Genomic DNA, 15,033 nt, shown 5'->3' with positions numbered 1-15,033 from the left:
AGCTTGTATTTCTATATTAAATATATAACCTAACATTTGTGTTGTTATCTAATAGTCACTTGACTATATGACTTCCCAGTCATCAGTACAAAGTCACCATCACTTCCGTATTAAAAAACAAGAATAGAAAGTGTTGTGTGCTCCTAAGGGCTATAATTAGAACATGGAAAATCCAAGTTTGTTAACAGTATACATGTGCAATGACAGAGGTTGAATATTTTGAGTATTTATCAGATGTCCATGTTAATTGCAAATACACGAGCCAGGAGGGTACACAATATGCAGGTTAGAACTTTATGGTTTCTCTGATTACAATGTATTTTAAAGAAAGATAAGCCTGATAAAATAAGATGAGACATATTTTGTGTCGGCGTGATAATTATACTACATACTTTATGTAGTCTAAAATAATCTAAAATAATAGACGTGTTATACGGGATTCTTCCAATCCCTAACGTCTAAATGGGAAATGTGCAAAAAAACGGGGGTGTTTTAAAAATATTGAAATTGTTTTAAGTGAAGTATTTTATGGTTGAAATTGATCATAAAGAGTTATATTCATATTTTACCATGTAAGTGAAATGTTATTTTGCACTAAACAAGCATTTAATGCATTAAACCAAGTTGTTTACCTTTCCAATAAAACGAAAGTTGACTGACACAGACAACAATTATGCGAAGGGGAACAACTCGATACAATCGTAATAGCTCGGCCTCCTCCGACAAAGCTTCGAGATAGACCTCGTTATTACAATCGTAACAACTCGGCCATGGCCGAAATGTTTCGAGCGATTTAAAACTGTGCCCTAAAGCCTTGCAGGTGCCCTTCATGTATGTATCGTTATGTTTTGACAGAATGAAATGAAAAAAAGCCGTCAAACTCATAATTTTAAGTTGGATATTTATTTTTTTGTGTATGGAACTAATATAAAATAACATTATCTGGTAATATTTCTTGTTTTTATGATATTTTATAGACGCTATATTCTGTATTCTGTATCTTTCCTCCAACGTTGGAGAACCGTGTTTTACCACGTATGGTTTATCACCGTCACCAATGTTTAAACCAATTATTTACGTATCACTGGTATATGTACACCCGCACTGTACACGTCACAACACTACCTATGTAATACTTGTATTTAATTTCAGTGAAGAAAACTTATTTCCAAGATGGCGCCACCGCCATGGAAATTCGTGGGCGCCCACGTTACGCTGTATTCAGTTTTTCCTGTTCCTCAATAGAAATTATGCCATTTCCAGTACACCAGTTGCTAAATAAAAGATTAGTTTAAAAGTTTATCACAATAAAACAGTTCAGGTTAACGATACCACTCCTTTTAAAATCAGATTTCTTCCACCGATATTTTCACGTCTTCCCTTCACCACCACCACCGGAAGCTCTTAAGCTCTTATATGCTTTAACCCGGAATCCTGATCGGAACAACTACCCACTTTTGATACTAAACGATTTGTACGTGAAGGATTTGCCATATCAAAAATCTAAAAAAAATCCGTCAACGTACAATTATTTGGACTAATACTTTATGCTGAAATTGGTGTATAGAGGCGCAACTGCGGGCATTGTTTTTGGAGAATTGGGGCTATATTTTGTATTCTATCTATTGTTCATATCCGATATCAACATAAAATAAGGGGGGGGGGGGACTAGGACATCCCCTCAAATACGCTAGTCCAAAGGTATTTTAATTTTTAACAAATAGTTAAACGGTTAGGCCTAAAAAAAAAACAAGTCCGTTTCGGGTAACCCGACCCTACCTATAAAAATGCGCCGACCCTAACTATTGTTTTCCGTTTCTGAGCAAAAAAAAAATATTCGTTAGCGAATAGACAGTTACGAAGGGCGGATAAATGCAGATTTTAATCAGAATTATTGTTTATATGATAAAACAAAGTCAGGCAATGACAGTAATGTAGGAAAGACTGCCATGTGCAAGAAAACAATCTGAACTTACGACAGATTTTGAAAAAAAAAAATCCCTACCTACCCTACCTAGAAATTTTGGGAAGGTTACCCTAAACAAACATTTTTTTGGGCCTTAGATAATTGTAAAGGATAGATCTGTACAAATGCGCATGCACACTACAGTACATGTAGTAACATTTTCATACACCAGCGTGATATGATGCTTTGCGTGTAAGATTTATCCTTATCAAACTTCTGGTAAATGAGAATGACTAGTGATGACAACTTTGTGTATCGCTATGGACTTGGAACAGTTAACACTACTATAAATATGGTATGCTTTATTTTAGAGCTCTTTATTACATGTCCATGACAAAGTGTTGAAACACACCCTCGGCTGTCGTTGTTTTGGTCTGAAAATTTAAAAAGCATGTATGATATGTTTACTTATTTATAACAGTGATATTGTACGCATTACTAATTTAAACATTCAACATGCTACGTATAACATTCCGAACTGATAAACTAAATTACTAAAACATTTTAAACAGTTCATACTGAATCAGACTGTGATTTAAAATATTTTTGTTTAAGTGTCACTTCCACGTTACGAGCTACGTTTGAGTAGGTTTACAGTTGATATTTTGCTTAACCGCAAGAAGTCTTGGACTCCAATCTGCATGAAAAGTACTTTATTAACCGCACAGTCAATAACTACCATGTTTATCCTCGGAGTACCTAAATATGGAACAGTTTTATGTCTTTATTTATTCTTATGTATCCTTTCAACAATTATTGCTACATGTTTTGTTTTAGTAAATTATTAATTCATTTTATTTCCAGCTTTTAGTGGGGGTCATTTTTTTCAGTAAAATTCGACGATTTAAGTTAAAAAAAAATACAGACTGTACCAGTATGGTGTGATTGTGGCAAGCATGAAGACATTCCCCCGCATGCCATGAATTGGCAGTTGAACATGAAAAACTTTGAATGATAGCAGCGTTTGAAATACTTACCGGAGTATTGTGTTCTTTGGAACTTGTATCTAAGGCAAGTGTATTTATTGCTTAAAATCGTAAATAAACTGATCTCGATCTGAAAAACGCTTTTATAACGGGTGCTCCATATTTAGGTACTGTTCCGATTTAGGTACTCACCCAGTATAATTAGCTAGCTTTTATCGAAATAATATTCAAGCCGACAATGATGGTGCTAACCTGTTGCTAGCAATTCATGTCAGTTTGTACCTTGTACATTCACCTAGTAGCCTCCATACCATCTCCGGCAACATCGCACCCTTCTAAAGCCGCAGCGACCGCTCCAACGCTCACCGCGGTAGCAGCGGTATCGGCATTGACAAGACCCGCCACCACCACCACCACCACCCCAATAACCTCTTCCTGAAACGACATTTTAAAAGAGGACTGGTTTTACCGTCCTTTTGTTGTCCTCTCCCCTAACCCAAGACTGTGGTAGTATAACACTCTGGTGTCTGTTATGATCGGTCATATCTCGGATCGATGAATATTGATCAGTCAATGCATAACTAAATCAGCCGCTTTTTAACACTGACCTAAACGACAATAAGCAAATAAACCATATACCTTGGCTGGTCATCTGGTGATTACCAAGCCAGATTTTTTTCAAACTAGGCATATAATTGCGTAACAATATTTTGGAAGAAAGAACCTATCAAGCCGTCCCAGTTCACGGCTACTCGTGGATATTGTAGTGACTAGATCACACGTTTGCAACGGATCATGCCCTCTTTTAACACAACCTTTGTAATATAATTATGTACACATACCGCGATCTTTGGTTAATATGTTGCCAAAAAATATTTTGAATTGAAACTAATGACCAATGCGTCCCTGTACCAGCCTGGTGTTTTCATTCTCGACTTACGGCTGGCGGAAGGGACATAACTCCTATTTAAGTTTAAGGTTATGCTTCATTCATTTTTAGTAATTGAATATTGTTTTTCTTTATAATAACGTTATTAGCGCTAAAAAAAATTCTTTCGTATTGATTTATAGAATAGTAGGCGATTTTTTCTGATGTTTAGTAGAAGTATACTTGTTGATACTATTACACTAAGGTATTTGTTATAACTGAATGGAAATATAAAAGAGAGTTATAACCGGCGAATGGCCCCGCGTTAACATATGCTTACTTGAGTGTGCTTTGATTTGAAACTATGTATGTATTATTATGACAGGACTTTCTCTACACGCCCGCGCATTGACATCATATGTAATATAGGTGATTGCATTGCCGTTTTGACTTATAAATATAAATGTATACACCATTTCTATAAAATGAATATACGCAGAACTCCGTTAAATTATGAATTGGAATAATATTTATATAGTAATAGGTCTAGTAATTCACAAAAAAAAAATGAATAATATTATAAAGCATATCATTCGATTTTTCAGTAAATATTCCGCTTTGTATATTTTGTTTTAATTTTTAATAAAGATATTTGAACTTCATCTGAGTATTTTCACTAGATTTTAATTTGTTTAAATCAATTGGCATTATCAATGTTATTCACTTTATCATATATATAGCATATTGCTGTATTATAACTGTTTTTCTCTTTCATTCTGTACAAATGAATCGCATTTTTAAATAATTAAAATGTTTATCATTAGTAGCATGTAAACTGTTCATTACACGCCCGTCAGTATCATAATGATTTTAATTTTTATACAATTTATTGTAACTTGTTTGATATTTTTATGCAATATAAAATTTCATTGTATGTTTTGATCATGGCTCATGTTATCCGAAATCAAACAAATAAGTTGCATGTATTAATTCGATGAATAAATGATCTTCTATTTCTTCTTTAACAAAACTGCTTGCTCGAATATAACTATGTCAAAGAAAACAGCACAATCAATAACAAAGCAGCAATTACGATCACGTGGTGCTGAAAGTCTTACCTTGGGCTTCCGCCTCTGGTATTATAGCACATGTCAGACATCCAACGATCAGCAGGGTTAGCAGTAGCTTGTTCATTGCGACGCGTGGAGCAGTTTGACGTTAACTGACAGTAAACGGTAGTTCCGAAAGCGACACAGATAATGTGTGTTTGTTATTGAACCCGCGCTCACTGTCTTTTATATAACCATTTCGAGGATGTCATGACTTTGCATAACCGCAACATGTCCTTGTTTTCTTTTTAACAACATGTCCGAACATTGTTTTCCATTACCTATGTCCTGTACTGTTTGTAATCAGTGATATTGGATAATTGATCGATAATTACGTTTACTTGTAGTTGGTGATTTCAACATATGTTTTTGGTGCATATTTTGCTCCGTCAGAATCGGCTACATTATCTTACATCGTCCTCTTGGTAGTAAAAACGGGGTAAACAACGGAGGTCAAGTCGGATGTCGCATAAAGAAGTTTAAAAGATGAAAATGAAGCAAAGGTAGTTAAAGCGTTGGACGAGGCGCAATTTGTGTGCGTATATTCGAATGGGTACCCACTTCCAAAACCAAAAATATAGTATAAATGTGGTTATATGGTGTTCAGAAGCCCTTAGGTCTGAAATGGCGCGTTTTGATGTATTATATGTTTGCCGGCATAATGGTGTGTTCTATGATTGCTGGGGTTTTTGTTCAGACATTAAGGGGTGTCTTGGAAACAGTTTTTTTGGATTAGAGGGCATATTTCCTCAACTTTATTTGTTTATTTTTTCTGTTTTTGAAGTGGGATTTGTGTCCGCATTTACGTGGTCTTTTTCATTTTGGTATGTTTCAAATATAAAAACCAGCTGCCCGGAAAGAAAGAATTTGTCAGCCTCATTTGCGCAACCTAATTTTAAGATTTATTTCTTTTTTACAAATTGTTTAGCCTATTAAATTATGAATTTGAAAATGAAGGCGTAACAAATTGAAAATACACTGTAAACTAATTTGGATATGATGTAATTAAGTGTTTTAATTGCCTTGGGTGTAAAAGAGCCACAAACTTCATACATTAATCAATCATACATTGATATTTTTAATGAATTTCGCAGTTACATTTTAATGAAGCAAATCACTGTATTGCACTATTGAGGCAACAAATTCTTTTTTAAGTTGTAAAGCGATGTTGACACAATAAAATGTAACTCTCTTATGACGCCTTAAAACAGCGAAATTTCAGGTAGCGTTTAAAACAATCTGAAGAAATAAGATACTAGATATTTTTTACACCGATTTGAAGCCATGTTTAGGAAATCCATCCCTGAAATGATGTTTTAAGAGCCTCAATCATTGTTAATTTACCCTCCACTTGAACGTTATATGATATTGTTAACCATTTTCGTATTTCGATAATTTGTACCTGTGTGTGGATCGTGACACCTATATGATGCTATGTATTACTATAGTGCTGATTGAAATATTGGTCATTTTTCAGTGACAAGGTTCCAGTTTTTTCCTTCCGGCGTCTTCGTTGGTCAACTGGAGGTCGATGAAAACCCGGATGGATCTAAAGCTGATTTATCCTTCGAAAACTCGGCGGATATTACTGGATGTGAAAGATATAAAGAATGCAGTGAGCAGAAAGTGACGTTACAAGAAAGTGAAGAGGATACGGAAGTTGACAAACCGATGACGTCACATAGAATTGATGATTGCTCGGGTGTTGGACGATTGATTGTGTCACACGAAGGCTATGATCAAGAATGTGATATATCATTAGCGTCAACTGAAATTGAAGAGGATCCGGAAGTTGACAGATTGATGACGTCACAAGATGGTGGCAAAGATCTGGATGTTGAGAGGCCGGTGAAGGCACAGGAGGATTTTTTCATCACCATAAGTAAAACAACACAAGTGTTTTAAATTTAAATCAAAATCTTCTTCAAAGATCAACTGGCGGTAAAGTTTGCATCAATCTCAAATGAGTACGAAATTATATTTAGATAATCCGCCGTCTGCCTGATGCGTGTTGATTCCTTTAATGCAACAAATTTGGGCCCCAGTCGCGATGATATTCGGGTACCTTATAATATTGTATCAAATGGGTATAAACACTAGATCTACCAAACAAAAGCTTAGAACTACAGTCTTCGTGAAACGAGTTTAGCATGATTTTTATGCCCCCACAAAGTGGCGGCATATAGGGTTGCCCTTGTCCGTACGTACGTCTGTCTGTCTGTACGTACGTACGTCCCGAAGATTGTTTCCGATCTAATTCTTGAAAACCGTTTGTCCAATCCTCACCAAACTTTAAACACATGTTTGTGACCATAATATCTTGATCAAGTTCGATAGTCATGGAAATCGCTTTAGTCATTTAGGAGTTACGGCCCTTTTTTGCCAAAAATACTTCAAAAATATATGTTTCCAATCTAATTCTTGAAAAGTATGTGTCCAATCCTCACCAAACTTTACATACATGATTGTGACCATAATATCTTGATCAAGTTCGATAGCCATGGAAATCGCTTTTGTCATTTAGGAGTTACGGCCCTTTATTTGCAAAAAAAGACTTGAAAAATACGTCCCGAAGATTGTTTCCGATCTAATTCTTGAAAACTGTTTGTCCAATCCTCACCAAACTTTTAACACATGTTTGTGGCCATAATACCTTGATCAAGTTCGATAGCCATGGAAATCGCTTTAATCATTTAGGAGTTAGGGCCCTTTATTTCCCAACAATACTTAAAAAATATCTTATCCGATCTAATTTTTGAAAAGGATTTGCCCTTGTGCAGATTATCCTGAATAATCATTATGGCTTATTTTCTGTGACAAAAAATCGAAGTGGGGGCATCCGTGTCCTATGGACACATTTCTGGTTAAGGTTTAATTTAGTGGGAGACAGCTTTACAATTGGATATGCCAGGTCAAACGCAGGACACACAAATGTTAGCAAAACATACATAATCTGCTGCGTTAAATAATTGTGAGACAATAAAGGACCTCGTAAATGTTCTAAAGCTTTGAGAGCCCCCCCCCCCCCCCCCCATCCCCCGGCAAATTTTGAGTGACTAAAACGATAACCCAGGCTTTTGCCAGTATTATTCGATGAAACATTTATATATATATATATATATTTCTTGATAAGTTAATAGCAAAAGTTTGTGTACAAAAGTGTATGAGTTAATTCATAAAGCCCATGCTAGCACTCACAAAATGAGTACGTTCTGTTCAAAAGTTGGTCGCTTGTGGAAAATGAATGGATAATCTGATAAAAGTCAAGAGGCCACATGCTTTTGAAAATTTGACAGAGGGCAATCCTGACCCTCTTGTTAGCCCTGATTGATATTTAATGCAACGCGGTAAATGTGTGCTGCTCACGGTATAGTCTGATATTTCAAATAATTGTGAGACAATATAAAGATCTTGTAAGAGCTCTAAAGATGTATGACGGGGCGGGGGGGGGACTTTCAGATGCCCCCAGCCAAGTTTAAGTGACCATAACGATTGCATATTAAATATGTCAGTATGTGTTCATGAAACATATCTATAATGTTTGTCAATACTAGCAATTAATAGGCTGTTTACGGTTGTATACATACCAATTCATGAAGACCTTGTTAGTACTCTACATGTATGTTCAAAAAGAAGGTCTCTGGATCGAAACCTAAATGAAAAATCTAATGAACTCAAGAGGCGATATACTTGAGAAAATCTCCACAAAACTTTTGGCCAAAGGGTGCGACTTTGGGGGCACTCCTGACCGTTTCGTTAGCTTTGTATGATCGTGTTGCTGAATTGAGACAAAACAACGACATGATTTCCTTAAAAACAGTTTCCTTTGCCTTTCAGAACACCGCTTAGCGACAACGTTGAAAAATGTTGGTGAGCAGGTAATATTGAATTGATCACTGTTGGTCATAAGTTGAGTTACTCGTTTGTATGTTTTCCCGACAACATATATGAGCATTCACTTCTATTTTATATTAATAATAATCGTGTCCCCTTGTTATATTGAGTATTTACTGACTAGATTTATTATATTAACTGCCTTAAGATATGTTTGCTTCGATTTGATGATAAGGACAGGATACTTACTGGAATAAGGTAAGATATTAGAATTAAAATTGCAGCGTTATCGATTTTCTCTCGAATGGGTAAATTACTATTTAGACGATGAAAATGGTTTATAAGCACTATCATTATTTAAACTTGCTCCACAGATATGGAACGGATCTCTTCTGCTAAGTGATTTTCTGTGTGCTAAATCGGCGGACATCTGTGGCCGTCACGTGGTCGAGTTGGGTGCGGGTGCAGGACTTAGCTCGATAGTGGCCGCCATGTATGCAGCGTCTGTCTACTGCACAGGTACCTGTAATTGCACGGGAGGGGTGGGGGTGATCCCTGTTCCACACGTAAGTTGTAGCGTTCAGTGAATGTTTTCCTCGCCCTCCTGCATGTATCACATATCGTCAGCCATATTGAATCACTATTAGGATCAGAAAGTGATTCTCTCCCCTTATGGGGTATTTTGTTTCTTCTATTTAATGTGAAAGTACTATGTCTAATCAACCATTTGTCGTGTTCTTCCAAATGAATTTACAAAACACCGTGTCGTGGTCTTCTTGGGAATTTTCATGAAAAAGAAACGTGTGTGTATTTATTTATTTTAATTTGAAAGTCATTTTAAATTGCATTGCAATCTTTTAGCGTTTTAATTTATATATTAAAAAGGATATAATCTAGCCATTGGTTTTAATTATAGAATTGTATAACTTTTGTGTTAAATGATAGCTTGTATTTATGTTTTATGCTTTGATGGTATTTGCAAAGACTAAAAGTAATACATTTAAGATATGTTTATGTCTAGATAGCAATATGCTATTAGGGTGTAATTCACGTCACAGAAACTACACATTTGTTACTGATGAGGTTATTTATTGCAAAAAAGTAAACACATAGTTTTATTGGAAATAACAGTTTTTTTTCAAAAATTGTGTACATATGATTTAACGAAAAAGTAACGATTTTAATTATCGACCAATATTTTAGTCCTTGTAATTCCCGATCCGTAAATAATTAACAGATATTCCGGGTTCCAGTTAAAGAACAAATGTTATTTAGAGAAATGATGGATAGCACCCCATAAAGGAGCATCATGGTTCTCTCGTAGTTTCGATAACTGGCTTCATGGACATTTTCAAAGATATACACATTTATCATTACTATTTACAGACGTCGGTGATAATGTATTGCAATTAGCGCGCGAGAACGTGTCAAGCGCATTCACATGTCCAACATTGCCACGCCCACTCTGTCCCGTGCGCGTGCGTCAACTTGACTGGTTCAGCGATTTTGCAGGTAAGTGTTTCTTTTTGGCTAGAAAGTACGCGAACGGTGATCATTGATGCTAATAAACGAAGACTATGGTACCAGCTGCGATATTTTCATCTTTAACATAAATTATCACGTTTTGTATTAGCTCCTTTTGAATTCTGTTTGTTGTTTATGTAGAAAAATAATTAAAAATAACCGACTTTAAACTGATATTTGTCGCCAAGTGAATTTTGTTTGTGGTCACCAGCCGGACAAGTTGGCTTCCTCCGGCTTCTGCGGTAAAATTTTCTACAACACAAGAATAACCGGCTATCGTGTATTATAGTGCCAACGCGAGTTATACATATCTTGTATAAACTTGTTTCAGAATCGTTATAATCACGTATTTGGCGCCAATATGAAATATTCTTACCTTCTTCATTTAGAATCAACTTCCGGAAATGACCCAGCATTTCACCTTAGTGAGGATGACGTCACCAATATTTCTAACATAGATGTCCTCATCGCAGCCGATGGTAAGTCGGCTGTTGCAGATGTTCATGGTGGAGACCAGGAGGCCATCTCTTTGAACTTATCAGAAATATATTGTTAAAGTCTAAATTGCTGTCCGGATGTATGTCGTGTATTTGCGAGTTCCACACCATTCATCTTAATATAGAATTAATTGAATATAAAGAACGGGAAACTTCACATGAAAATGCTTTCCGAAAATCGAGATTTAGAAAGAATCGCTGAGACATTTCCCCTTCTTCTGAGCAGAAGTAAGACCCTGATTTAGAAATTATATTTGCACTTTCGAAACGAGAGTATCCTCCTCCCCTTCAGTGTGATAGCTGTATCTTAAGACAGCTTTCCCTTAAAAGTCAATCATATTCATAATTTTTCAGTTTGAGATGTTTGTTTTTCTTAACTTTTCAGTGGTATACGATTTTGACTTGACTGATGCGTTCTTGAATACTGTACTTGCGATCTCTGAGAGAACGCCTAATCTAGTTGCATACATTGCTTTGGAAAAGAGGTGAGACTTTCAATTATATTAAACATGTTATGGAGTATATTTGGATATAATCGTTTTTCATTTGTCCAATTTATAGTTTCTTTCATACTACATGTATTTACAGTACAGCAACAGAAAAAACAGCCTCACAAAAAACCCAATTCATTTTCAGAATAGTATTTACTATTTCCGACCTTCAAGAAGTCAGCCCAGCTTATAACTACTTTCGACTTCAGTTGGATGACATCATTTCCGGTTCGAGACCCTCTTGTTGTGATGTCACTTTGGAACAGTTGCCCGTTGACTTTCCACAATGTTTTCTGTATCAACGGACCCATCTCATGGTTGGTTAAAGCTGTACATAGTTGACATACATAGATTCGTATAAAACATTAGTAGTCTTTTTGTCGCATTTTGGATTTCAAGACCTACAATATAATATAAATACATGTTTATGTCTTTTTTATAGCTGAACATTTGAAATGTTTAATTTCTATGAAAGCTTACCTTTTATGTAATTAATTGATATTTAACAATGTATTTTAGGAGCTGTTAAAGATCACATTTTCAAGGAAAATAACGGATGTGCACTGATCACTTATTCCGATATAAGTACGCACGCAAGCCTAATGTCACTAGTTGGGACCATTTTTTCCTGGATATTGATGACACTGTCATTTGGAAGTTAGTGTTTAACCACTCGTGCTATTGACTACATTTCGGTGCGAAATAGATACTGTAAGTTACCTCAAAGGACTTTAAGACACACATTTGGAATTTATTCAAATTTTTAATTTTCCAACGCTTCGTTAGGAAAAGTAAAATTTATATTGTATGAGGCGTTTCATGCCTTGCCTTTGTTTTTTACCTTAATAAATTCATGTTGTAATTGCATTTGAGAGAATAAAAGTGTTAGCATATCAGAACGGTTACTAGTAGTATTGCATTACCTTTGTTGTAAACGTGTTAGCTTGACTTGAGCATATAATAATGATAACTAGTAGGCGGAACCTTATATGCGGACTTACCGTTCGTAACTTACCTGAACGGTGGTAAATTATCTATTATGTAAAAAATAGATAAGAAAATAACATAAACGGTGGTAACTTATCTAAATGATGGTAACTTATCTGAACGGTAGTAACTTATCTGAACGGTGGAGTCTGGTAACTTATCTGAACGGTTGTAACTTATCTAGATTGTGGTAACTTATCTGAACGGTGGTAACTTATCTGAACGGTGGTAACTTTTCTGAACGGTGGTAACTTTTCTGAATGGTGGTAACTCCTCTGAGCGATGGTGACTTATTTTAACTGTGGTAACTTAACTGAACGGTGGTAACTTATCTGAACGGTGGTTACTTATCTGAATGGTGGTAACTTATCTGAACGGTGGTAACTTATAATAATGGTGTAAACTTATCTGAACGGTGGTAACATATCTGAACGGTGGTAACTTCTCTGAGCGATGGTGACTTATCTGAACGGTGGTAACTTATCTTAATGGTGGTAACTTATCTGAACGGTGGTAACTTATCTGAACGGTGGTAACTTATCTTAATGGTAGTAACTTATCAGAACGGTGGTAACATATCTGAACGGTGGTAACTTATCTTAATGGTGGTAACTTATCTGAACGGTGGTAACTTATCTGAACGGTAGTACTTATCTTAATGGTGGTAAGTTATCTGAACGGTGGTAACTTATCTGAACGGTGGTAAATTATCTTAATGGTGGTAACATATCTGAATGGTGGTAACTTATCAGAACGGTGGTAACATATCTGAATGGTGGTAACTTATCAGAACGACGGTGACTTCTCTGAACGGTGGTAACTTATCTAAACGATTGTAGATTCTTATCTAAACGATGGTAACTTACCAAAACGGTGGTTAATTATCTGAACGGTAGTAACTTTACTGAACTGTGGTAACTTAACTGAACTGTGGTAACTTAACTGAACGGTGATAACTTCTTTGAACGGTGGTTACTTATCTGAACGGTAGCAACTTATCGAAACGGTGGGTTATCAAATAGTGATGAAATGATTTCCGGAACCCAAGTCTGAAAGAAAACGCAGCATCATTTCAGATACGGACACATGAAAATTACTGAGATAATGATGAACTAAGATTCAATCGATTTTTGCACAAAATTTGGAAACAACATCCTTGAATGTTATGACTAAAGCTTTATGAACGGTACTCAAAAAGAAACATGTTTCAAGTGTAAGCAATAAATTTCCTTGTTTGAAAACATTCCACATAAGATTGTTATTAAATGCGTACACATTCCGGATCCGAGAGACTTATTCGTGGTCTGCATTTGCATTTTAAAAGGGAGCGAAATATAAAGTGTAAAATTTTGTTCGCCGGTTGATATTTTCTTTTACATAAACAGAAACGAATGAAGTATTAGAGCTATCATTTGCCATTTATTCCAACGCTCTGTGATGTATGAAGAAGGTAATAGTTTCACTTTAAATTGACATTTGTGGTATAAAGGGGTAACTGAATACACACAGCTCATATGTATTTCGATCCTTCATTTAAGAATACTTTGATACATCGTATTTAGTGGACATGCTTATGAGAAACATTGTATGATCAGCGTTTTAATTGTTAATGTATCATTTTTACGTTAAATTCTGTGTTTTTAAGGTTATACTGACGGTCAACTAAGGGGCGAGGCCACGGGCCCTTCTGACACCCTCGCTAGAGCCGCCACTGTTACCTATAGGACATTCATAGATGTCAAAATCGATTCTATCTACCGATAAAGATAGCCCTATGGTCGTTTTTACCAAAAAGATATATAGAGAGGGACAGAGTTATTCACACTAATATTATCATTTTTACCGCTCCATTTATGATGTAGATCCGACTATCATAGAGACTTAAAATCCTCAGTTAAACCGTTGCAGCTTCGTATTACGCGTACCCCATCACTTCTGATTCAAAAATGTAATCTCGGAAACAAGAATAAAAAGTGTTGTGTGCTCCTTGGTCTAAGGGCTATAATTAGAACAGGGAAAATTCAAGTTTGTTGTACGTATGTATGTATTTCTTGCGGTCAAGGATAACCCGTGAATAGCAAGCACTTATTTCCAACGGGGGTCCTTTGTTTTTGCAGAAGGGATAGCACGCTGAAGAGACAGTGGTGGGATACAAGGAAGTCTGGGTGCCCTAGCTCTTTTTCGAAGAGACCCCTAGATTCTTTTACGTGCTCGGTGTAAAGCACCGATACACGGGGTACAACTTTCCTGGGTTAAACCAGTACTGAGCACACCACTTTACCCTTTAAATGCCGAGCGCCAGGCAAGGAAGCTACTTGTACCAATTTTTAACGTCTTTTGGTATGACGCGGCCAGGGATCGAACCCACGACCTCTCGCTCCGTAGGCGCACGCTCAACCACTAGGCCACGGAGAATGTTAACATTATAAATGTGCAATGACCGAGTTTGAATAGTTTTAGTTATTATCAGATGTCCATGTTAATTGCGAATTGTCCAGCCAGGAGAGTACAAAATATGCAAAATAAGATTTCTATGATTATTTTATGAAACGATGAGATTAAACATAATAAGTTGTATCGTGTGTCGGCATGATAATTATACCATAAAAGCCATTTTATTTATGTGAAGTTGACGTATGGTGTTGGTATGGACATATCTCTAATTCAGTAAAAAGGCGAAACTTTGGGACGTAAATTTGAAGTTCATTTGACTATTTATGGTAATCTAATTATTGTTCATAACGGATATCAGCATAAAAAGTAAAATATTAGAGGTGTGGGAGGGGGGGGGGGGGGGGCGTACTACTGATCCCCGTCTGTGTAATGGTTTA

The 15,033-nt window shown here is 36.1% G+C and overlaps 1 protein-coding gene across 3 annotated transcripts; it reads left to right on the top strand.

The window, feature by feature from the left end:
• Positions 1-119: 119 nt before the first annotated feature.
• LOC128245580 (methyltransferase-like protein 22) lies at positions 120-12,108 on the top strand. 3 transcript variants are annotated; one of them, XM_052963783.1, is made up of 9 exons: positions 120-285; positions 6,347-6,751; positions 8,707-8,747; positions 9,078-9,222; positions 10,090-10,215; positions 10,617-10,706; positions 11,110-11,209; positions 11,425-11,532; positions 11,735-12,108. In XM_052963783.1, the coding sequence occupies exons 1-9, from the start codon at positions 201-203 to the stop codon at positions 11,742-11,744; spliced, it is 1,110 nt and encodes a 369-aa protein (XP_052819743.1). In that variant the 5' UTR covers positions 120-200; the 3' UTR covers positions 11,745-12,108. The 3 variants fall into 3 exon arrangements, with proteins under 3 accessions (XP_052819743.1, XP_052819742.1, XP_052819744.1); XM_052963782.1 differs by having other exon boundaries at positions 141-285; positions 11,361-11,532; XM_052963784.1 differs by lacking the exon at positions 120-285 and adding an exon at positions 5,166-5,372 and having other exon boundaries at positions 11,361-11,532.
• The last annotated feature ends 2,925 nt before the right edge of the window (positions 12,109-15,033 follow it).

Source organism: Mya arenaria, chromosome 9 (genome assembly GCF_026914265.1).
Source record: "Mya arenaria isolate MELC-2E11 chromosome 9, ASM2691426v1".
In the NCBI taxonomy this organism is placed as follows: Eukaryota; Metazoa; Mollusca; class Bivalvia; order Myida; family Myidae; genus Mya; species Mya arenaria.
Note: the sequence above shows the minus strand (reverse complement) of the source record. Positions and strands in the feature narration are given on the sequence as shown.

Coding starts and splice junctions, on each gene's coding strand:
- LOC128245580 (XM_052963782.1), top strand. CDS start 201: ATGACAGAGGTTGAATATTTTGAGTATTTATCAGATGTCCATGTTAAT. Junction 10,216..10,616: donor CTGGTTCAGCGATTTTGCAG/GTAAGTGTTTCT, acceptor TTCTTCATTTAG/AATCAACTTCCGGAAATGAC. Junction 11,533..11,734: donor ATCAACGGACCCATCTCATG/GTTGGTTAAAGC, acceptor AATGTATTTTAG/GAGCTGTTAAAGATCACATT.